Source organism: Canis lupus, chromosome 4, assembly GCF_011100685.1.
Source record: "Canis lupus familiaris isolate Mischka breed German Shepherd chromosome 4, alternate assembly UU_Cfam_GSD_1.0, whole genome shotgun sequence".
Classification (NCBI taxonomy): domain Eukaryota; kingdom Metazoa; phylum Chordata; class Mammalia; order Carnivora; family Canidae; genus Canis; species Canis lupus.
The window spans coordinates 60,389,119-60,413,073 of record NC_049225.1 but is presented as its reverse complement, the minus strand read 5'-3'; the positions used below and the strand labels follow the sequence as shown (position 1 = coordinate 60,413,073).

The 23,955-nt window shown below is 38.6% G+C and overlaps 1 protein-coding gene across 8 annotated transcripts in view; it reads right to left on the bottom strand.

Annotated features, from left to right (window-relative positions):
* Window positions 1-12,752: 12,752 nt before the first annotated feature.
* Window positions 12,753-23,955, bottom strand: part of CSNK1A1 (casein kinase 1 alpha 1) — a 50,601-nt gene continuing 39,398 nt past the window's right edge. For 2 of the 8 annotated variants that reach the window (XM_038535058.1, XM_038535062.1), the window contains 3 exons: window positions 23,399-23,505; window positions 22,429-22,577; window positions 16,861-17,752 (listed from right to left, as the gene is read on the bottom strand). In XM_038535058.1, the coding sequence (XP_038390986.1) occupies window positions 17,688-17,752; window positions 22,429-22,577; window positions 23,399-23,505 (321 nt within the window). In that variant the 3' untranslated portion in view covers window positions 16,861-17,687. Of the gene's footprint in view, window positions 15,447-16,648; window positions 16,724-16,860; window positions 17,753-18,465; window positions 20,684-22,423; window positions 22,578-23,398; window positions 23,506-23,955 lie in introns of those variants that run through there. The other 6 variants (XR_005358451.1, XM_038535061.1, XR_005358450.1 and 3 more) reach the window with 6 other exon arrangements.

Genomic DNA, 23,955 nt, shown 5'->3' with positions numbered 1-23,955 from the left:
TAAAATTTCTGACCAGAATTTGCCCATGTACTTTTTTCAAGGGATGATGCTGAGCACCACTGACCCCAAAAGGTGTGGCTTCCGTTCCTCAACAAATACCCCAGCTCACCAAGCTACACTTGAAAGGAGGTCACATTGTAGATACCTTTTATTGACATTCCTTAGGGATATAATTGAAGATAACAATTTCAAAATTGTATTCTACTGGTGCTCAGAAAAGAGGCACCAATGTGCAGCACCCTGGCACCCTGTAAAAACCCTCCAAGAACATCCTTTGCAACTATTTAAGGTTATAGTAAAAAAAAATATTTTTTTTAATTTGATGTCAGCTTAAAAGTGTACAAAGGGATACACCACTTTTCAAATGTCTTTTAGGAGACATGTGAGCAAAAGAGTATAAAGACAAAAGTGAGCAATGGCAATCAAGATGGCCATCCACACCCTACTTTTCTCAAGAAACTTATCTATGAGGCACTCGGCCATCTTAGTTGGTGGGGCAGATGACTCTTCATCTTGGGTTTGTGAGTTCAAGCCTCACACTGGGCATAGAGATTACTTAGGAAAAAAGAAAGGAAGGGAAGGAGGGAGGGAGGGAGAAAGGAAGGAAGAAAGGAAGAGAAAGGAGGAGAGGAGAGGAGAGGAGAGGAGAGGAGATTGGAGAGGATTGAAATTACCGCTCCTTCTGCTCTCTCCCTCATCTGCATAGCCTCTCCCCCTCTCCTCTACTTCCCTCCTCTCCGCTCCGAACCGCCCCGCTCCTCTCCTCTCATCGCCTCTCCTCTCCGAGCCTCTCCTCCCTCCCCGCCCCCGAAGAGAAGAGAAGCTCTTACCTAACTTGCAGTTCCTTATTTTGGGAGGAGTGAGAAGATCATTTGCTCTCCCTCTTTTCTGGTCTAAATCAATTCACACAAGAAGTATGGTATAGTGTGACCAGAAAACAGGATTAGGAGGGAAGAAACCACTATGCCATTTGCTTTGTGGCCTCAGTGTGCTCAGTTTCCTTTTTATTTTTTATTTTTTTAAGATTTTATTTGTTTGAAAGAGAGAGAGAGTATGGTGGAGGGGAGGGGACAGAGGGAGAGAGAAGAGAGAAGCAGATTACCTGCTGAGCAGGGAGCTGGATATGAGGCTCGATCTCAGGACCCCAGGATCATGACCTGAGTCGAAGGCAGATGCTTAACCAACTGATCACCAGGCGTCCCTATTTTTCTTTTTTCAAAGTGATCTCTACACCCAACATGGGACTTGAATTCATGACCCTGAGATCAAGAATCACAAGCTCCACTGATGGAGCCAGCCAGGTGCCCCAGTCCCTCTTTTCTGGTCCTCAGTTCCTCTTGCAAAGAGTACTGGATTTCTTTTTTCTTTTTTTTTCTTTTTTTAGAGACGAGTGGGAGAGGGAGCAGAGACAAGCAGGCTCCCAGCCGAGCACGGAGCCTGATATGGAGCTTGATCTCAGGACCCTGAGATTATGACCTGAGCTGAAACCAAGAGCTAAGACAATTAACCAACTGAGCCACCTAGGTTCCCCTGGATCATATTTTTATTTTTTTATTTATTTTATTTTTTATTTTTTAAGATTTTATTTATTTATTCATAGACACAGAGAGAGAGAGGGGCAGAGACACAGGCAGAGGGAGAAGCAGGCTCCATGCGGGGAGCCCGATGTGGGACTCGATCCCGGGTCTCCAGGATCACACCCCAGGCTGCAGGCGGCACCAAAATGCTGTGCCACTGGGGCTGCCTGGATCATATTTTTAAACATACACTTAAAAGGTACAACCTTGTCCTAAAGATTTATGATCATGAATGTCCCTTCACTTAAAAAAAAAAGTATAATAACATCTTTAGACTCTTTGCTATTTTTTAATATTTAAACCTGTGTTCTCTCCCCGTCTCCCCACTATGTTCCTAGAGAGGGACAAACACATCTCTGGGTGAAACATATGCCTGTTTTGAGACACTGTGTCCTATAGATTTCTGAGTTCCTATCTGGTTTGAAGTCCCTTGTCCCCTACCCCCAAGGCAGTCTTATCTCAGCTTTGAGCTAATGTTGTCCATGAGTCCATCAGTAAAGAACCATTCACTAAGCTTCTGCTCCTCACGTGCCTTTCCTCACACATGAACACTACAGACGGAAAGGGAGTCCTGGCCCTTGAAGAGCTCTCAATCTGGTGAGGGAGGAACATTCAGCTGAGTAATCACAGAAGTATAACTGCAAACACAGGAAGGTGCTGCGGTGAGGCACAGAGGGAGAGAGTGGTCAGCCCTTCTGGTGGGATGGGTGAAACTTTCTAGAAAACTTTGGATTGAACTAGTGGGCAGGTTGGAGGAGAAAGTGGAAGGCGTTACTAGCACAGAGGAGTAGATGAAGACATGATGACACAGGGAGTTCTGGGAACTTCGAGTATATCTGGAGGGCAGAGTGTTGGAGATTGGGGCTAGGGATAGAAGTCAAGAGATTAGCTGGGATAGGTTGGTAAGCAGGAGCCAGATCATGGAGTCTGCTCATTATGCTGAAAGCTGGGGAGTGGGGGGCACACTCAGGAAGAATGATGTGCAGAATGACTGGGGAGGTTAGACCCAAGGCAAGGAGACTAGATCAGAGGCTACTGGGGCAGTCAGGATAAGGGATGATAAAGGCCCAGTGAAGGCAGAACCAGTAAGGACAGTGAGGAGTTGGACTTTGATAGAGAGTCAAGAAAAAAAGAAAAAAAGAGAGTCAAGGATCGTTCTCAGGTGTTCTGCTGGGAAGTTGCCATTCCTCGAGAGAATTAATTAGAGGATCAGCAGGCAAAATAGTAGATTCATGTGGAGACGAGGGATACTTAGCCATTGTAAGGCATGGTACTCGGTGCTCAAGTGGCACAACAGCTGGAGGTGAGAGATTATCACACACTGTGTGTGGCAAATCGCAGGGCACACGGCTTAACCGAAGTAACGAGCCACCTCAAGTATGGGCTCCAGGGCCGGTTAGTAACCAGATTCAAGTAAGTGCAAGTCCACCTCGGTGGATTTTGGGGGAGCAGAAGAGATGGCAGGTTCTGATGCGATGGGCAAGCCTAAGAAAGTACTTTCTAATGGATCAGTCTTCTTGAGGGGTCAGCACAGTTTGGAGGAAGAAAAAGAATTAAAGTTGCATGAGACTTAGGTAGGCCTGCAACAGACCTTTTGAAAACATATTTAAACACAATGCAACACACGCACAGCCCCTGGAGCAAAGGTTGATAAAATCCCTTTTGCATCTAGGGAGGGAATTAGGGAGAGAATTCTACTTTCAAAGAGCTGAAGCTGGGGAGCTTTTGCTGATCTCTTTTGGGGGTAGTACTGACTGATGGGGAGCCATTTAAAAGCTTTGAATCTGACATCAGCATATAGATAGGAGAACCTGCCTGGCTCAGTCGGTGGAGCATGGGACTCTTGATCTCAGGGTTGTGGGTTCAAGCCCCATGTCGGGCATAGAGCTTATTTAGAAAAAATATATTAAAATCAGCACATAGACAAATAAATTATTTATTGTTATTTGCATAGGTTCTAGATAGATGTGGCCTGGCAACAGATCTTAAAAAAGATATAATTCAGGATTTTAATTGACCACAAATGCAATGAATCAACAGCATAGTAGTGCTGAAAGGAAGGTAATACTACCCTGGTCTGCATGAATATTCTACAGCAGTCTTACTGGTTACCTTCTTGTGCTAGTTTGAGTACAAAGTAAAAAATGAAATTATGACTTCTACCCTAAAAGAAACTCCTCTTCCTGCAGGGGAGACACACACTTTTTTCTTCCTTATTGCTATGCCAACAGAGATACGGCCCCCCCAAAGGTCAAACAACTGTTGGTCATTTATGGGAGAGTTGCAACACTAAACCCTCAGCAGAGAGATTATTTCTCACTGTGTTTATATATTTCTTAGCAACGGGAACTGCATGGCTTGTTTTCCTATGTGACAAGCCCTGACAGTGGCAAGAAAATCTGTGCCAGAGAGCCATGGGAGTTTACTGGCTCTAGGCTCTGCCTTCCTGGAAAACCTAGCCTGGATACCTGAGGGTATAAACAGCCAGAGGCAGTTTTCTGACACATCTGACTTTCTCTACAACACTACTTGCAAACAATCTGCGACCAAGAAAATTGGAACTACCTGAACACCTATCCTCTCCCTTACATTTGTAAGCCTCCTTTGCAAATAAGAGTGGACCTGACTGGTTCTGGCCAATGGTTTACAGAAAAAAAAAGTGACACACATCACTCCCTGAGGCAGTTCACTGTTGACCTATCCCCAGTGTCTTTCTCTGCTGCATTAGCCTGGAAGGCCAAGATGTATTTCTCACATTAAGGAGAAATACATCTTGCATAAAGCCATTATTCTCAAGTTTGGCCATTGCAGCAATTAGCATGAAGTTTGTCTTGACTAATAAACTGTGAAGCTTCCTTCTTGACCTCCCCATATGGCACTGTTGACTTACTGGATGTCCTTCACTGTGACGACTCTCATTCTTCAGTGGTTCATTATCCTTTACCTTTTTTTTTTTTTTTTAAAGATTTTATTTATCCATGAGAGACAGACATACACAGAAAGAGAGAAAAAGGAGAGGCAGAGACAGAAGAAGGCTCCACACAGGGACCCCAACTCAGGACTCGATCCTGGGTCTCCAGGATCACACCCTGGGCCAGAGGCAGCGCTAAACCACTGAGCCACCCGGGCTGCTCTATCCTTTACCTTTGTATGCCCTGGGGTACTATGTTCAACCCTCTACACATCCAGGTCAAAATGGAATCTGGAAAAACTCACCTAGTCTTGGGATTTCAATTATCACCCCTCTGGTGACAACTTCCTAATCTACATCTCTGACTTGGGGTACTTCTGACCTTATGCCTTAAAGTCATGCAAAATATGGGGCTTCACAGGGTTCATGGATAACTGGTTTTAATAGATAACAAAACCCTGTTAAGATGTATGCATTAGGTTTCCTCCCTAAATTGACATTTCTTAAAAGTTTGCAACTTAAAGGGATTTTTTTATGTCAAGCATTTACAAAGTAATTTTAACCCACGTTCTGAGGGTTACAAACTAGGACAAAGAAATGATGAGTTTTGTAATCTGAAACCTGTTATGTACTGATCAACAGGAACACCCTGGAATGAAAGGTTTTTCCAACTTCTCTCCACAGCTCATTTCTAGTTACCAACATGCCACCAAATGTGGAGCTGGGAAGAGATGCACAGTTTTTGTGAAGAGGAGAATACTTCAATCTCCCCTTGTCTGGGGCAAATCTTTTTCCCAAATGGGGTTTCTGACTTCATTCTGTACTCAGCCACCAGTAGGGCCACAATCCGGAGGTTATTTCCTTTTATAGGTGAGCAAACTGAAACAAATCATTGGTCTTCTGTGCAGGTTATCTTCCCAGGTTCCCTTCATTTCTCATTTGGTCTCATTCTCCTGTGCCAGTGTTGCTCAAATTTTAGTGAGCATGAGAATCGCTTGAAGGTTCTTCTTAATAAACAGATTGCTGGGCTCCATTCTAAGCTCTATTCAGTAGGTCTGGAGCTTGGCATGAGAATTTGTATTTCTAACAAATTCCCACATACTGCTATTGGTTCCCAGGACTATATTGATGACAGTCACTACCCTGTGCTTAGGGTAGCAGTTTAGCAGCTCAAAAGGGCTCTAGCTGGACGTTTTCCTAGACCTGCAGCTAACCAGCTCTGTGACTTTGGACAGGGTATTATTCCAAAGGAAGATCACAAGCTTCAAGCTTCAATGATCGTATTGACTTTCCAATGTATTGTTATTTTGTTTATCCATCTTAGCTGGTTACTATTCTATATATAGCATTTGGAGACACAAAAGCAGAGCATTGGGTATCTCCAGATTTTGCAAGCAGCAAAGTCCCCCATCAGGCTTAATATTCTCCTGGGTGACAATACACACTAAAATTAATGTACGATATTGTCTTTCTTGATGCTGTTATAAACACAGCACATTTTCCTCTAAAGGTAGAAATTGAAGATAGACAAATGGCATTTATAAAGACATTGAAGGCGCCTGGGTGGCTCAGTTGGTTAAGCATCTGCCTTCAGCTCAGGCCTTGATCCCATCCTGGGAACGAGCCCCACATCGAGCTCCCTGCTCAGTGGGGAGCCTCTCTCTCCTGCTCTCCCTACTTGTGCTGCCAAACACATAAATTTTTTTTTTTTAATTAAAGACATTGAATACATTTATTCTACTGGGGCAGATTATTAGCCTTAAAGTCCAACAAAAAGATTTCCTTCAGTATGTAACAGCACCCAGGGACTCCTAACCATCATCACCAATTTAGAAGGTTATTGAGCCAACTGTTAGTATCATGAGCATGACATTGTAGGCAGACGTGGGATTGATGTAAAGGGATGATATTCTGCTGTCTGCTGGGGAAACCACCTCATCTCCACCCCCACCCACCGCCCAACACCTCTCATAAGTCCAGTTTATGCTTGCAGCTTGGATTTTCCCATACCTTGTCATCCTCTGCCCCCTACCACTTAAGGTCATTTTCTCTCATTATTTCCTTGCTGATTTCCTCCTTGACTGCAGTGCAAGGGCTTGTATTTGGGCTAAACGGTCTTTACTTCTGAATTATTTAAACTTTTTGTACAAACCCATGTATAGCTTACATATGACTCAGGTAATCTCATTATAAGAGATGTGGAATCCCTACCATCCACTGCCTGAGCCACTTAGCTGGCTCCACACTAGAGTATCAGGCCAGATTAAATTACTCCTGTGAGTGTGTTCTGGTACCATTCCTCCAGGAATAGCCTCAAAAGTGAGGAGTCTCCTTTGCCTAATGGAATCTTACTCATCCTTCAAGATGCAAGTCTGATTGTCTCCTCTGACTTCCATCTGCTTCACTAGTATTGCACTTATTTTGGTAACATCCCATATTGCGTAGTCTCATATGAATTGTCACTCCTGAATTCCCAGGGAGTGGCACAGTGCCTGGCACTTGAGACTCAGTAAATGCTCTTTATCTGCTAATCTATTTGTGCATAAAATTAATCCCTATTACTGTTTGTGCACGACTTGCACTTCTGTACACAGGCTTGATAAAAAACCATACATGCTTTGTCATATAATATTCAAAATAGAGAAGCAGTAACTTATACTTTCTTCACCATTTTGCAAGGGGCAGGGTGGTCAAAATATTAAAAATACTCAAGAATACTGTCATGTTTTTTGGTCTTTATTCTCACATGTGCACTTGCACCCACACATACCATCTAGAAGCTAACTTAGTATGTTTTACAGTGCTTCTAAATCTAGACTAAATCATTACACTCTTAATGGAGTTGCATGTTACTATAGTTCAAACCAGTTTTGCAATTAATAAAAAATATTTACTTAGCAACTGTTGAGAGCAGTTCCTAAAAATACCCACCTTCCCCCTTTCTTCCAATCCTAAATATCTAATGCACTTTATCACCACCAAGATTTGTGCCACTGTCCATTGGCAGAGAACCAATGTATGGCTGCCTGACATCAAACAAGAAATTGTTTCCAATGGTTATTCAAACTATTTACTTCTCTGTACAGTAACATTGCAGACTTAATATGGTAATGTTGAGAGAGGGCTACATTTTTTCTACCTAAGACACTATAGTCCATAAATGTCATTACCAAGCTATAAAAGTACTACAGTACTGAAGGAATACCCTTTCAGTGAATGGATTAATGTATTAGAATAACCTACACAGACCTGATTGTGTGAAAATGCTCCAAAAATGTACAGGAAATAGGGATCCCTGGGTGGCACAGCGGTTTGGCGCCTGCCTTTGGCCCAGGGCGCGATCCTGGAGACCCGGGATCGAGTCCCACGTCGGGCTCCTGGTGCATGGAGCCTGCTTCTCCCTCTGCCTCTCTCTCTGTGTGTGACTATCATAAATAATAAATAAACAAAAAATTAAAAAATGTACAGGAAATATAACCACAAAGAAAAGTACCTTGACCAAATTTGTGTATCTAGTAGAATGCAATTTTAATGCATTCCTCTCTTGATCATAGATAGCGAATCTTACACAACCCAACACTGACAATTTTTTTAACCCCACAGGTTCCCACCTGCCCAGCCCCACGCCGGGGACTTGGGGGCGCACGCGCACGGCCCCACAGCCACCGGGCAGCCCCGTCCCGGCCGCCGCCAGGACCCGTGGGTGGCGCGGAGACCCCAACCCGCGGGGGTGGGGGTGGACGGCAGAGTCTGGGGGGAAGGGACTGTCCCCACGGGCCCGACCGCCCTGACCCCAGGCGGATCGGCGACCCCCAAAGGTCTTTTAAACCTCTGCGCCGGGCACGCTAGGTACCTGGGCAGGGGTGATACTTAATTTTACATTTTAATTGCTTTAAGGTGATTTCAAAATTTTTTTTTCCCGATTTTTACTAAGACCAGTGAGTAGCAAAACAGGCTAACATTTTCTTGCCATCATTAGCACGCGGATGAGGTACTTGGTGTAACTAGGTAAAAGTTGGCTGATAAATGCAATATATAAACGAATTGCTCTGGCTTGATGGCAAGTGCCACTGGGAGGGAAATTCTTTTTGGCCTGGGTTCTAGTCTTCGTTGTGGTTAATTTCAGTACATGAATCTTTCTGGGCTTCACTTTCATCAACTGATTTTCAACAGACTGAAGAAAACAATGTAGTATTTGGCCCTAAATGCAGACTCTACCAACATCCCAAGCTTATTTCTGAAAACCTTTTAGGGCATGGTTTTGGACTTTTAACTCCTAGGCTGCCATCCCATTTGATATGCATTTAAAGATATACAGACAACAAATTATTTTAAAGGGGTAAGTTGTTAGAGATGTCAAGAGCATGGAAGTAACTACTGCAGCCCTGTGGTTCAGGATCCTCAAAATTAAAAGGGAGACATGACTTACCTCATGGGAGGCTGTGACAATTAGGCGAATACATGTAACACACTTGGAAAGGTGCCTGGCATATAGCATTCAACAAATCATGGTTAATATTATCAACCTCTTTTTTTAAAAGATTTTATTTATTCATGAGAGACACAGAGAGAGAGAGAGAGAGAGGCAGAGACACAGGCAGAGGGAGAAGCAGGCTCCATGCAGGGAGCCCAATGTGGGACTTGATCCCAAGACTTGGGGATCACACCCTGAGTCAAAGGCAGACACTCAACCCCTGAGCCACCCAGGCGTTTCCAACCTCTGGCTTTCAAATGGTGACAAAATTTATATAGGGATGGGTACCAGGTCTAACCATATAAAAACTAAAGGAAATCAGGTTTCGATCCTGGCTCTGTAAAACTTGACAAAGGTTGCATCTTGGGTAATCCTACTTTTCTCAATTATTTTCTAATGGAAAGAATATTAGTTGTTTCAGGACTGTTATAATGAAGTCAGATGAAGCACAACATTTTGACAACTGTCAAGTTCTATATGGATTCAAATTCTTTAATTCCCCAAGACATTCTATGAAACTTTCAATCTTTAAAATGGGGACAATTACACCACCTTTCCAACTGAGTGTCCAGGCTAGTTATTTCTTAGAATATCTCCTGGCAAGGTGTATTTTTACATAGCAAGTAATAGTTTTAGGATGACATAAACATTCCTGCTCATCAAAACTGTACCTTCTCCCTTTAGTAAAATTATGACTTTTCAAACACAGCATTACTTTTCTTGGCTGGTACTCTTTTAAAATAAGCTTTCCCTTCTCCCCATTTTTTATACGAATAAAGAAATCATGGATATTTAGTGTTATATTGTAATCAATACTTTCATAATCACATTTGGCCAATAGGAACATTTGGGGTGTGACTCCAGCATTCTGAAATGCACTCATCATTTTTTGAGATTTCCTTTCATTCTGGCACAACAGAATGTTCCAGGTTCATCTTCTATTTTCTCTACCCCAGCCCTGAAGCTGGACATTTCTCCAAGAACCCATGGTTCCTTTCAGTATTTAGAAATTAAGATGTGGGTGCTCAGGTGTGCTCACTGCTACTGTTAATAGCACAGGTTCCAGACCCTCAGCGAACACAGCTGGAAAATAAAACACGCACACACACACACAGAATATTAAAGTCATGAATGACAAAGGGTGAGGAATTGTTCCAAATTAATAAACACTACACAGACACAACTAAGTACAATAAATGGCCCTGTGTTGGATCCTGAACAACTTGAAGTGTTACAAAAGACACTTGGGATAACTGATGAAAACAGGCTGAACTAGAAAATTGGGTCAATCTTAAAATATTCTGATTTTGGTAACTGTACCACGATTAATATGGGCAGGTCTTTGTTCTTAGAGAAATCTACATTAAAATATTTAGGTACAGAGGCACCTGAGTGCCTCAGTTGGTTAAGCATCTGACTTTTGATTTAGGCTCAGACCATGATCTCAGGGTTGTGAGATCAAGTCCCTTATAGGGCTCTGCACTGGCTGTGAAGCCTCCTTATGATTCTCACTCTCCCTCCCTCTTCTCTGAACCCCTCTCATGCTCTAATAAAAAAGATAAATAAAAATAAAAATGTTCAATGCATGCTTTAAAGAGATGTGCATAACAATAAAGGGGCAAAATGCAAACTGTTCAATCTGTTGAGCAGTGGGACTCATTTTACTAGTCTTATACCAAAGTAACAAAAATTAAAAGCTTAATAAGCACCTTGTAAACTAAAGGCCTATATAAAATGCAGACAATTTCTGCAGATATTGACTCAGTTCACGGAGATGACCTAGCTCTGGCCTTAAGGTTTGAACCATGATACTTAGTAGATAAATGTACAACTCATGATTTTAAATCAACGAAGTCAGAAAAATTTTTAACTCAAAAATAAAGCTAAAACAATCTGTACTTCACAGCTTTCTTAAAGATTTACACCCAAGATGGGGCTGAACCTCACAACCTGGAGATCAAAAGTGGCATGCTCTACTGAGCCAGCCTGGTGTCCCTATAACCTCTTTACTGGTATCAAAGAGGTGTCTGGGTGGTGCAAGGGTTTAAGTGTCTGACTCTTGGTTTCAGTTCTGGTCCTGATTTGAATCCTATCAAGGCCCACATCAGGTTCCTTACTCAGCTGGAGTCTGCTTGAGACTCTCTCCCTCTACCCCTACTTCTCACTCTGAAATAAACCTTTAATGGCATCAAAGAAATGTATATACAAACACCTAAATTTTGCTATAGGTGAAGGTAGTTTTGGGGATAGTAACTGAAAATACTGGTTTCCTATTCACTGGTTTTCCACACCCTTTTGCTTTCATGGAATGGCCCTGGTCTCCCTACAGCTCCCATGTGTTGCCCACCTCCATTAGATCCCTTGAGTACTTTGTGATCCTTTCAAAGAGCACTTGATTTTTAACTTCCCTTTATGGTCCTACACCAGTTTTCTACCTTCCATACTTAGTTCTTTCAGAGTTTTCATTTACTGCTCACTATTGATCTGCTCCCACATTTGTCTACACTTCCATTTTTAAAACCTTAAACTCTAGGACCGTTTGTCCCTGCTGGGTGCTCTCATAGCACCTAAAAGCTTATTCTTACAGCAATAGTTACATTGAGCTGTTGAAAGGGTTTTGGTCACTTCTGAACTCCCGGTAGCTGCACAGCTACGGACAGTCTAAAATCAATTTGGAATGTGCACTGTGATGCCAAAATAATTCAGTTCATTTCTTCAAATGCTTCTGCAACCAAATACGCACCTATAAAAACATAACATGACTGGAGTGATAGAATGGCCATGTGATGTAAGAAATCCTCAATTTGAGTATCAGACGACTAACCAGAACTCATACATACTCTGGTTGGCTTCCTCGGTATGAAGGATGTGGATCTAACCTACTGATCATTTAAACACTCTATCCATCTCTACCTTACTCTTCTACTCTTCTACCCATTCAGAAGTCATTTAGGGAGTCAGGTGTTCTGGCTCAGGTCTAGGGTAGTACTGACACCAGAGAGCCGTTCCCAGTACTTAAACCATCACCATCACAAACATGTCTTCATAGTAGCCAATAGGAGCCATTCCTCAAAAACAAAAACAAAACAAAACAAAACAAAAAACGTCTTTGAGGGATCTGGTATGGTAAAGGCAAAAGGTCAAATGAACCAATTCACCCTGCCAGGCTGAAAAAGAACAGGGACCAAACAACAGAATGAAGTGTGAATTCCCAGGTCTCTCCAACTTGCAGTTTTCCTTCTCGTCGTGCATTCTAGTTATGGTGGGTCCACAATGTCGTTTGACCACAACCTAAAACATGCCTTGAACAGCTAGTCTAATAGTTCCCCTCTTGCTCAACGTTTTCATTACTTTTGCCTTTTGCCTATGTTCTCAAAACTGATCTAACAAGTCATTTCAGAAAATAACTCATTTCATTGCAACAATGTACCATTTGGTGATGCACAACCTGGTTAGATTGACTTACTCTTGATTCATCACCATCTTTGGCCATTTAAAAGGGGACAGCATATCTGAGATGAATTGTTTTTGAGACTGCTACACCTCATAAAGACTTACTTACATTTTTATTACATGGTTATTCATATTAAAAACAGAGAAAACCTAAAATATTGATACATATCCATTTCTCTCAGGAAGAGTCTCTAAAGGGACTGAATTTTCTGGAGCTGGGAGTCTGGGGCACCCTTCTTAGAAGTCCCACAGTTCATTCTACTCAAGTTAAAAGAACCCATTCTCTGTATTTCAGCAAATGTTAGGGAACACTAACTTATTGACTTGGGTTCTAAAATCTTGTTTTGTATTTTTATTACAATGGAATTAAGTTTATAATCATTACAGTATTCTCTGCTTGAAACATTTTAATAGTGTTGCAAGGACTAGTAGAAATAGGAAAATCTCTTGCTAGTTGTTGATGGAAAATAGTAGTAAACGCAAACCTCCAAAATGTCACTTGTAGGCCATAGGAGCAGGAGCACAACCATATGGGAGGAGATAACCAGTCTCTCCCTTCATATATATTCTTTTTTATTTTCTTGTTATACCTTCCCAAAACAGAGACATTCAACAGTAGTTAGAATGGCCATCTCCCAACATTTAAAAAAAACTGCACCCCCCAATGGGTGAACAAAGTAGAGTAGTAACCTAGAGTTCAGCTGGGTAAGCCACTGCGGAGCCTTAAGTGGTGAGGTCTTCCAATTTCAGAGTGATGTGTCTTCAACTTGTATCATCATTTTAGTGGAAAAACATAATTTAATTTTGGTGAAATGAGATTCATCTCCCGACAGGATTAGTAACAGCATTCACTGAATTTCACATTCTTCTTTTGTGAACTGTGAAGAAAATGAATGGTAGCTAGAAGATCAATGGGATTCCAGCTCCAGCTGCAGATGGAATGAAGATATACCAGGACAAAAACACCTATATTTTGATTTACAAAGCTAACAGCAGTTTTAAATCTGCAACTTAATTACAGACCAACTACACCACAACCTTTTCAAATGGCAAAAATACAAAAAAGTTAAGTGTTACAAAAATATTTCAGAAAAAGTGCATAGTCTAAGTGCATAGTAAATAAAAGCACTGAAAAATATCTTGCTAGAGGGAGTTCAGCTTGGAAAAGTTATTACCAAAGCTAAACATTTTTATTTTACACAAACTATACTCAAAAATAGCTTTATGAGACTGATTTCTGGCTAAAAGTATCAAAGGGTTTATTAGTCAAGAAACAAATACCTTAACTGACATGGTGGACAGAAAAAACACAAGTAAGCTGCCTACCTCAAGTTTGCACTCATTAAGATTTCTGCATGTGATGGTGCTAACAGATCTTTAATAGCAGAATGTGGTACTCATGGGATTATTGCTAAAGTAGTTTTAAGAAAGAAAAAAGAAAAAAAATTAAGCCTGACACAATCCGACCAAATATGTGTCAATGTACAGTTTCAAGGTTATTTTTACAAAATACCTACATTTACACAACAGGTCCTGTCACATTTTCAGACAAAGGTTCTTTTAATCTACAAATGAATAAATTACACTATTTAAAGAATTACCGTCAAGCTTTTCTTTCTCTTGGGTCAGAAAGAGGCAAGAAATGAGTGCATTTAAGATTGAGAGGAAGCACAGATAACTGAAGGAAAATAGGGGCAAAGGGAGGGTCAGCAATCATATGAACCTCACCTGGTGGGATGCTCTCCAAGGTTAAGAATCAATCTGCTCAACTCCAATTAACAAGGAATTTAAAGAAAAACTACAAATGGTAGTTAAACCCTTTAACGCTTTCATTCTTATTCAAAATCAGTCCAGCTGTGTAGTCTGAGGCTGCAGGAATTACAACACCAAGTCCTGGCAGCTGCAGCTACTAGGTATTGTGCCTGCAAGTCATTAAAAAAGGAAAAATAAAAGAATGCCTTTCCCCTTCAGACGAAAGAATAATTTTTTTAAATAAAAAAATCTGAGGAAAAGTTATAACACTAAATCTAAAATGATTTGCAAAGGAATAGTATGTAACAAATGGCTTGAAGTAGTCTATTAAAAAATTGGGGAGATTTTGATTTCATAGTGAGTCAGCAAGGCATTTTTGTTGTTAAAAAAAATCTCATTTCCTTACAGAAACAGTTTTTAGTTTTTAATGAACTTGTAAACAAAAAGCTCCCATTTCAAAATAAAAACAAAATCCCAGATCATATAGATGTTTACAGTGATTACATTTATCTAAGCAACATACATACATGTTCAGTTGTAAGATGTTAACTAAACTTCTGTGACAAATATGCTTTTTTTTTTTAATACCAAGAACATTATAGAGTTAATGCAGAGTCCTAAGGATAATCTAGTAGTCACTAAGTTTTTCTTAAGTCTTCACTTTAGATGCTGTTATTTCTAGCACAGGTAAGCAGGCAGAGTCTTTCGTATGCTCAAACACTGGAATCTTTGGTTGCTACCATATCAGCTGGCTTGCAAACAAGAAGCCAACCATTTTAAGAATGTTTTAAGTGAACAACTTGCAAACCCCAGGGATGGATAAACCCTAAGAATGCACAATTGTGAGCATTTACAACCATCACAACTGTGGCTGAAGACTGTTCATGCCGTTCTTCTGAAATGAGATCTCAAAGCAGTATAGTTCAAAATAAAAGATTTTAACAAAAAATTGGCATATGCACAATTTCTCCACCAATTTGTGTGTGTCAACCATTTAGTTAACTTTTCCACTTGAAAAAATGCAATAGAAAACTGGACACCATGTTTCACTATCTCAGTTAATATTCACAATTACAGCGGCTACAACTCAGGACACGGCATCACCAATGCTGCCCAGAGCCAGTTTATACTGAAATTAAGTTCTTTACACCAAGTAAATGGTTGTTCACAACCACTGGCTAGTGTACATATGAACTAAAATTCCTAGAATTGGGGAGAAACAAATGCTGCTCCGATCATCTGCTCTGCTTCTTCTGTTCCTCGATTCATGCTTAGAAACCTGTTAAAAAAAAATCAGAACAGAAAAAATAATTAAAATTCCAAGTTAAAAAAGATTAAAAAAAAAAAAAAAACCTACACCCAAATTTGGGAAATTGGATGAAATTGAGCTAATAATTACTTGAGAATGGTGATTTGTGTTATTTTCATCTATTTGAAAATGACTAGCTCAATTTTTAGAACAACAAAAAACCTTTTTCTGGATGCTTTTAGGTAGGAGTTGTATCATTCTTCCCAGTCAGCACACAATTCTCAAGCTAGAGAATTACTGGTGGTTCCAATAAGCCTGTTTTGTTTACTTCTATTTCTCTAGTACCTAGAGCATACTATGTGTTCTAATATTTATTGAATGAAAAACAGATTGCTTTGCCTTAAAAACTACAAAGTATATACATTTTAACCATACTGTGTGCAGGAACCTCTCTGCACATTATTTCTGATGCATATAAGTAACAGTAAGCTTTAACAATGAATGTATTCAAAAGATAATTGAATTATTCCATAGAACACAAAACTGCTATGTATATGATTTTTATACACAAACCATATACCTTTCAAAATTTTTTACTTTCATCAATTACATTAAAAAGGAAAGGTTTTGCTCCAGATTTGAAAATATAAACAACTGAAGCCTTTACTTTGGCTTTCTTTACTTAAGCCTTCCCACCCTACACACACTACCCTCCTCCCCCACAATTAGACTTTTAAGACTTCCACATCCAGGCAGGTTTGAATAGAAAACAGCTTTAGGTAGTAATAGCTGCATGTTCCATCTGTGGTTAAAGACCACTAAAGGAAATGCTGATCTCTATTACCTACAAGCTTTATATATGGCTAGAGACAGAAAGGAAATATGCCTACTTTTCAACAATAACATGAGAATCCCATTAGTACCCTCTTCTCACCAACAGCCATTCTTTGAGGTGCCCATGTCCCTTGATTCACCACCCCCTGCAGGCTCATTATAACTCTTTCTAGCCCACTCTGATCTCTCACTTCTTTAGCACTGAAATCACATTTTTCTTAATCATAAACTTCTCCCTTTTTTGTGCTTCTCAAACATTTGGTGGGCCATCTCCAATGGGCTTTAGTGGGACAAATAATATGCTTCTATAATTTACTTAGCACGCATATATGCCCTTTTTTCCCCAGAATAATGTCAAATATTTATAGATCATTTGTTGGTTTTAATACTGTCTCAACCTGTTAACTAGGAGCTTTTCCATTTGAGAACAGAAAGTCATCTTCATCCATTTAAAAATATATTGTGCTTGAGACCTGAGGACAAACAAGTAAGTGTCATATACTTCTTTCTCTCTCTACATTACTAACAGAGTAGGCACACAATAGACCTTTGTTGCCTGCCCAAGTATTAAAATTCATAAAGCAAATGCCAAAAATGAAAAACAAAACAATGAAACTTTCTGAAAATGTACTTCACCACAGGAGTATTTGGTGTATTACTAAACAGAAATACCAAGGTAAGTATAAAAAGAAACGGCTGTCAAAGCAATGAATTAAATTTTAAAATAAGACCATATTCTGTAACCTAATTCCAATGTTAAAATACAGAGTATCAAAAGCAGATTAACACTATGAATTAGCTAAACAGAAATGACCCTTACCCTGATGAGCATTTGAAGTCCTGCAATTATACTTAAATATGATAAAGAAAAACATTTACACAACTACTAAAACAGTTTATCATAGCTTGCTATGCAGTTACAATATATGGAGTAATTTAATCACTATGTTGAATATACAAAACAGCCTTAAAATAGAAACCACTGTCACTAACTAAAAAGAAAAGGTAAGTTATGTCAACAAAAATATTAGAAAATTTGGGGTCTTTAATAGGGATAAAAATTATATCTAAATAAGAATTTATCTGTTCATCTTTTAATCTGGTATTTGAGAAATTACTGGGTCAATTAATGATTACAATTGCTTAGGGATCAGACAAAGGCTAGCCTAAAAATATTCCTGGTAGAATAGAGCAGTCACATCCAGATATAACTCTTCAGGTTGGCCAGTGGTAGGGTATGTGTGCATCCAGGGATCAATGCTTCTCCAGTGAATTGTTTTAAGATGTTATTGAAGTTAAAAGAAAAATCTCAATGGGAGCATTTAGCAGGTAATTCAGCATTCAATCTTCGAATGCTAAGCATTCTTTTTCCCCAGCCTGCATGAGTCCTTGGTTTTTATCTTGTAGTTTGGGTAGTCTTCTCCTGGCTTCTGGCTTCTAAAAGTCCCAAAACCCATCTTCACTGCAACAACAGTTAAAATAAGGAATGGAACCCTTTGTCCCTAAAAAAAAAAAAAAGGAAAAAACAAAGTTAAAACAGGGTTGGACAATCATTGGGATCACTGAATTATAATAGCTACATTTAAGTTCCTTTTCAAATCTGCAAAAGGAAAAAAATGTTTATGTGTATTTAACTAATGAGATTCTACCCCTTACTCCAAAATCTGAATAGTATATATCAGCTCTTACTTCTGAATTCACTTCATATGTCCTTGACTTTCTTTTTTAAACAGAACCACAAACTAGTTCAAAGGGCTATTTATATAATAGTATGGCTTGATGGGCTTTTGAAATTTTTGGATCCTTTCACAGTAGAAGACAGAACTTTTAAAAAATAGTTTGAAGACAATATTCATCTTCACAATGCAATGCCATTTATGAGTCAACTTTTCTATAACATGCTTGTGTGGAATTTTTGTTTGCACAAAAAATCAGATCAAGCTTGGACAATTTTGAATCAGACTGACACTATAAAAGTTAATTAAGAAAAACAAAAACAACTACAATAACTTTTCCTAACTAAAAAAATGTATTAGAAATTGGGAAAGAAAATACATTTTATTTCTATCACTACAAATAAATGACATCTTAAGTATACAAAGTACACATTACCCCTAAACTGTATTTAAAAAAACAAAACAAAACAAAAAACAAAACTCTGATTTCTTTTGTCTTCCCTAATAGAGAATTCTGAGGTTGTTGAACTTTAAAATACCTGTTAAAATGGATTCCTTCCCCAACTGGTAGATGATCTGCATATACTGAGTCACAGCAACACTCAACTCTTCTGTCTTCTAACTGCTGTGGTATCCTATCCATCCAATCTGACAAGTTGAAGTTTGATCGGTCCAGCAAGCCTTGGAGATGTAGGCTTCAGATCACCACAAATCAACTCTTGCACACTCTTCTTCATTTCTTGTTGGGTTACTGAGCTCTTCTCTCCAGCTGTACTGTCCATAGTGAAAAAAGCTGACAAAAATTTCAGCAAGCAGATGTAGCTCCCTGGCACTTCTTTAGATTGAGTGTATTCAGAGAAGATCAGTCTCCAGATATTTCAAGGTCTTCCCCTGTGATTTGGGTTATGTTGCTGAGTGACCAGCCACATTCCTAGCAGCAGTTGGTCAAGTCAGAAAAAGTTAAGCTAAACATAAATGGTAGATGAATCCCAGTAAATACTGGAAGGTAACTCAAGGAAGACCATGGACATTGTAGGAGAATGTGATGGAAAAATCTATCTTTTGTCAACAATTTGACATCCACATACACGATGATAAAACTATGTTTAGTATCACTGGCAGGAGTAGTGAACAGATGGATAAAGATAATGAGAAAAGAATTATGTAAGGATCCAACTTTGGCTTCACTACCTTCCGGAATTCTCCCCTTCTCTGACCTCAACTAAAGAAATGGTGAACTTAACTGGATTCTGAATGTCCTAAAAATATTTCCTTTTCCTTTAGTACTTCTTAAATGTCTTGACGAGTACTTTTATGATAATCACATATAGTTGAAGAAAAGGAAGTGAAATGAATTTGAAGGTGCCTCAGATATGAATCTTTTATTTTTCTCCTTAACATGTACAAAACAGTAATTATAATCTTGTGGCACATGAACACTGAAAATTAGCCACTGTGGTGGGCTTTATGAGAAATGCCTTGTTTCATACTCTTTTGATAGGTTTTGGAATGGAATATTTCAAAAGATCTTTTCTTTAGAAAATTAATTAGAAGTCTAATACATAGAAGAAGCCCATCTTAGCTGAGTAAGTCAGCTTACTGTTTTGAAATAAGAGTAAGGCAGACTTTAGAATCTCTTAACGAAAATTCTTAACCAACTGCTGAAACAATTTATACTTTTCCACAGAAACATTTGATATAGATTTTTCAAAAATAAAAATAATAATGCAAAATATGTTATTAGTCAAGAGCACCATTTGAGGGATTTTTCCAGGAACATATTCCTGCAATATACAGCTTTACTTGCTGAAGACTCATTTAAGAAACTGTATTCTCTGTTGTGGAAAACCTCTGAAGAGTGTAACTCTGAAAACTGAGATGCTGTATTTAAAAAGCATCTTCTAAAATTTTAATACTATGATGTTATCATCACTGAAAGGATTTCTTGGAATCAGCAAATAGTTGAGTTGCACGGGCTCTTCCTTGAATAAAAAACTATTGTAATGGACCCTAAGATGGTATGCTTTTTAAAACACTCTTAATACTTAGAGATTGAAATCAGGAAATAAGTAACCTAAAGTGACTATCTTCATTCCAGACTTCAACTCCAGACTTCAAGATTTCTTGATAGTCTGGATAAGGGGGTTTGGGTCAGGAAAATAGGCTCAAACTATTTACTTTCATGCCACCCTCAAACTTGATATACTTCCATAGCTTTATACATAAGGGATATCATGTGAGATCTGTTTGGGGCTCTATACCCAAAATTAATGTTTTCAAGAAATCAAAGATCAAATACAATTTTGTTGTTCGTATTCTACAATATGGAACATTTTAGTAGCAAGCAACATTTCACTTGGAGTCAAAATACACCACCTTAAAATGTTTCTCTGAAGGTTATCACAAAGGTAAATGATAACATTTTATGGAAAGTCCAATTTTTCAAAATTTTACAAGTTGGTGTTTATGTGATAATTTGTACAAGCCTTGTCTAACACTGCTATGAAAATTCTATGAGACTTTCTTGTTCTAAAATATATTCTACCTCCAATGTAGAGCTCCAACTCATGTCCTTGAGATCAAGAGTCATATGCTATACTAATTGAGCCAGCCAAGCACCGTAAAAATTTTATAAGATTTTTAAAGTTGCTTTTATGAAAAATCGTTACAATACAAAATTAAGGATTAAACTTAATTTACAATTTCTTTCCAAGGAAACACACTAACTCCGTGGATCCAACTTCTCATCTTTAAGACCTAAATAAGGCAGGACAAAAATTCTGCTTGTTTATTGAGAAAGAGACAAACAGTAAACTAACAATGGAACTAATTCAAAATAAGGGAATTCTTTCTGAAAGCTGCTGAATGCCTGAAGTGAAATGTTCTAGGTCAGATGAGATTTCAATCTAATTTTAGTTCTAGAAAATGCAACTCGTGATGATCCTATTATCCCAGCTAGCTTTAGGCAAAAATTGGTTTCATTTTATGAAAAAAAGTAAATACCCTATAGATATCAGGTATAACAAGTCCTAAATCTAAAACATTACACTGGTAGGATCATTTCTCAGCGACACTAGCTAGTAAACCTACTTCATTAAGAGGTTGACACTGCGATTAGTCATACAATGATTAAAACACTCAAAGGGACAATTAAGTCCCAACTGAGATGCAAAGGCAACCATTAGTGTTTGCTATCCTGAGCTGAAATTTCATCATCTAAGAACCCCCATTACATTAAGTCTTCAACTATGAATCCTTCCCAAATACAGAAACGTGGAAGAGAAAAATCTCAACTTCATTCCTAATAGATAAGCTGCTGGGATGAGGATGACATCAGTGAATGCTATTTCTTGAAAAGTATCCTCAGATTAGAGTCTATTTTTAAATCACAAAATTGTTTAAATACAATTCCAAAAAAATTGACCAAAGAAGACTAAGTTCAGACTAAAGCAGTTGTTCAGAAATTAAATAATTAGAAGCCAAAGACCAAACCTTACCTGCCCACCACTTCCAGAAACTAGGCAAGTATCAGGAGGTAATAAGCCCCAGAAAGGGGGGAAAGAAAAACAAACAAAACCATGAAACACAGGAGTCGAACTGTATGGCAACAGTGACAAGAATGGAACTGTGCCCTAACAGTTCTACTCCTTAGTAGCACTAGGATTGCCAGAGACAGAAAAGAAACAGACTACCAGTTCAATGGCATTTGCCCCAGTTTTTTCAATTCGCGAAGCCTAACTGCAGAATTCAATTCCACAATGAACTCCCAGACCCTGAATATTTGCAAGATGTTATAAAATAAAGCCCAAAACAAAAAAATTGTTTTTTTGAAATTAAGAACCTTATGTAAACAGCAACTAAGAAAGACCTGGTTTTTTGACTAGGAAAGACGTGTCGAGCTTTTCAGTTATTTGAGCTTTTAAGAGCGCAAATGAGATGCTCTGCAACTGAGAAGATAGACACTTTGGGGGCAATGCCAGACTCACCTCTGAAAATTAGATCATGTTCACAATTTTCCATTTTAAATGCTAAAGCATTAACATGCAGAAAAAAATTCTTAACACTGTTAGTCTGGAAGAAAGTCAAAATACCATGGCCAACCAGATTCATTATTAAAAATCAACAAGTGTTAGGTCTAGGATTTTGGATTGATTGATTATAGCATATTCCCAACACCAAATGTGTTTTGGAAAGGGTTAATGAATGAGTAAAAAAGATGCAGTTGTTAAAAATGACCCAAAATCCCAAGAGAAATGATATAATATATATATACACACATATATGTATATACAAATACATATACATATATATATGAACAAGGACATTTGGGTTTAAAGTTAGTAGTCAAATTTTCCAAGGACGTCTTTTTTTAAAAACACAGAGCCAAATTTTTGTGTATTTTAAAACCACCTCCTTGATCTAACACTGTTAGCAATGAATGAATTACCCAATTTTGTGCTCAATTTGTTCCCTGTAACGTCACTTGGTTCTTGGCTACTAACCTTTCATGTTACTCTTGGTTTTGTCAGTTTGCTTGCCTGTGGGGGTTTGGGCCTGCTGACCCTGCCCACTTGAAGAGGCTGCCTGCTGTGCTGCTTTCTGCTTTAACATTGTCCAATCAAATGTGTAGTCATATTGGTGGTTCAGGGTCCTGGAAAATATAAAATGATATATGTTAATCCTTTAATAATAGAGTCTCGCTAAACACTCTATTGAGCTTTCAATTCAGTAAAGGCATTTTTTAACAAAAAGAAGCCGCCTTTATTACTTTCTTCAAAGAGGCAGCGGGGTGGGAATAAAAGGCAGAGTGAACAACAAAAACATGGAGTCAGGCTGTCAATTATCTAGAGAACCATCTGAATAAGAGGTACCTTCTAAGAACAAATCAGAGTAAGTATAAGAATGTAAGCTTGTGGGAGATATGTGTATGTTGGTAGCTTGGAAAGATTTTTCTGGGGTTAGAGGATTACCCTCAACTCTTACTCTTTTCCAACTAAAATTTCCAGCCACATGTACTTTATTCCCCCCTCCACTCAAGACCAATTCTAGGTTGCACCTAGTGAACCCTAGAGTCTGAGGCCTGCATCCACACAATCATAGACCCCATAACTCTATTTTAATTGCTGTTAGTTTTGATATTAAGTAGGGTTCTGTAGCAAAGTTGGAAAATTTCAAGGTCCCCCAATAATCACTTCTGTATCTAATATGAATTGCAATTATCACGGAAAAGTTAGATTCTACTTTGAGTTTGAGTCAACTGTTTCTTATTCGAAACAAAAATAATTTCAGGTACATCTGCACCACAAATGGAAAGATGTCAAAAAAAAAACAAAACACCTCAGTTTCTTAAAATTTTATTCATAGGGTTTAAACTCATGTTAATTTTCCACTTGTCAGAACAGATGTGTTGGATGGATTTAACTCATTTCCCTCACTGGAATCTATAGTCTTAAAAACACCTTAAAAACTAACCTGAAAAGAATGCGGAATAGCTGCCTCAGATACATGTAATCCGGGGCTTCCTCAAAGCGTAGCCCACGACAATAGTTTAAGTACATGGCAAATTCTGCAGGAAACCCCTACAAGTTCAAGAGTTAAAACACAAAGAACAAAATTTAAGACAAAAAAAAAGTATCTAAATACAAGTAAAATTTGTTTTTGAGGAGTGTTTCACTACTTGGCCATAAGATCAAGAACTAAACTTACTACAATATGACTTGGTATCCTCATAAATTTAACACAATTTCATCATTCTGACCACCTCATCATGTACATTTTGGAATACTGGCAAAGTAAACATGAATCCTTTCCCTACAGTATAATGTTCTTAAATAATTTGGATATCCCACTTATTATTTTTCAGTGTCTAATAATTCAATGGCAACACTGAACAAATGGAAGAATGGAGGCCAATACCCCTCCTCTGCCACAATAGAACAGTGAACTGGCACTTTCTCCCTGACTCTCAAATCACCTCTTTTTGGATAACTGTATACCTATATAAACAGAAAAGTAAAATCACTAAGAGT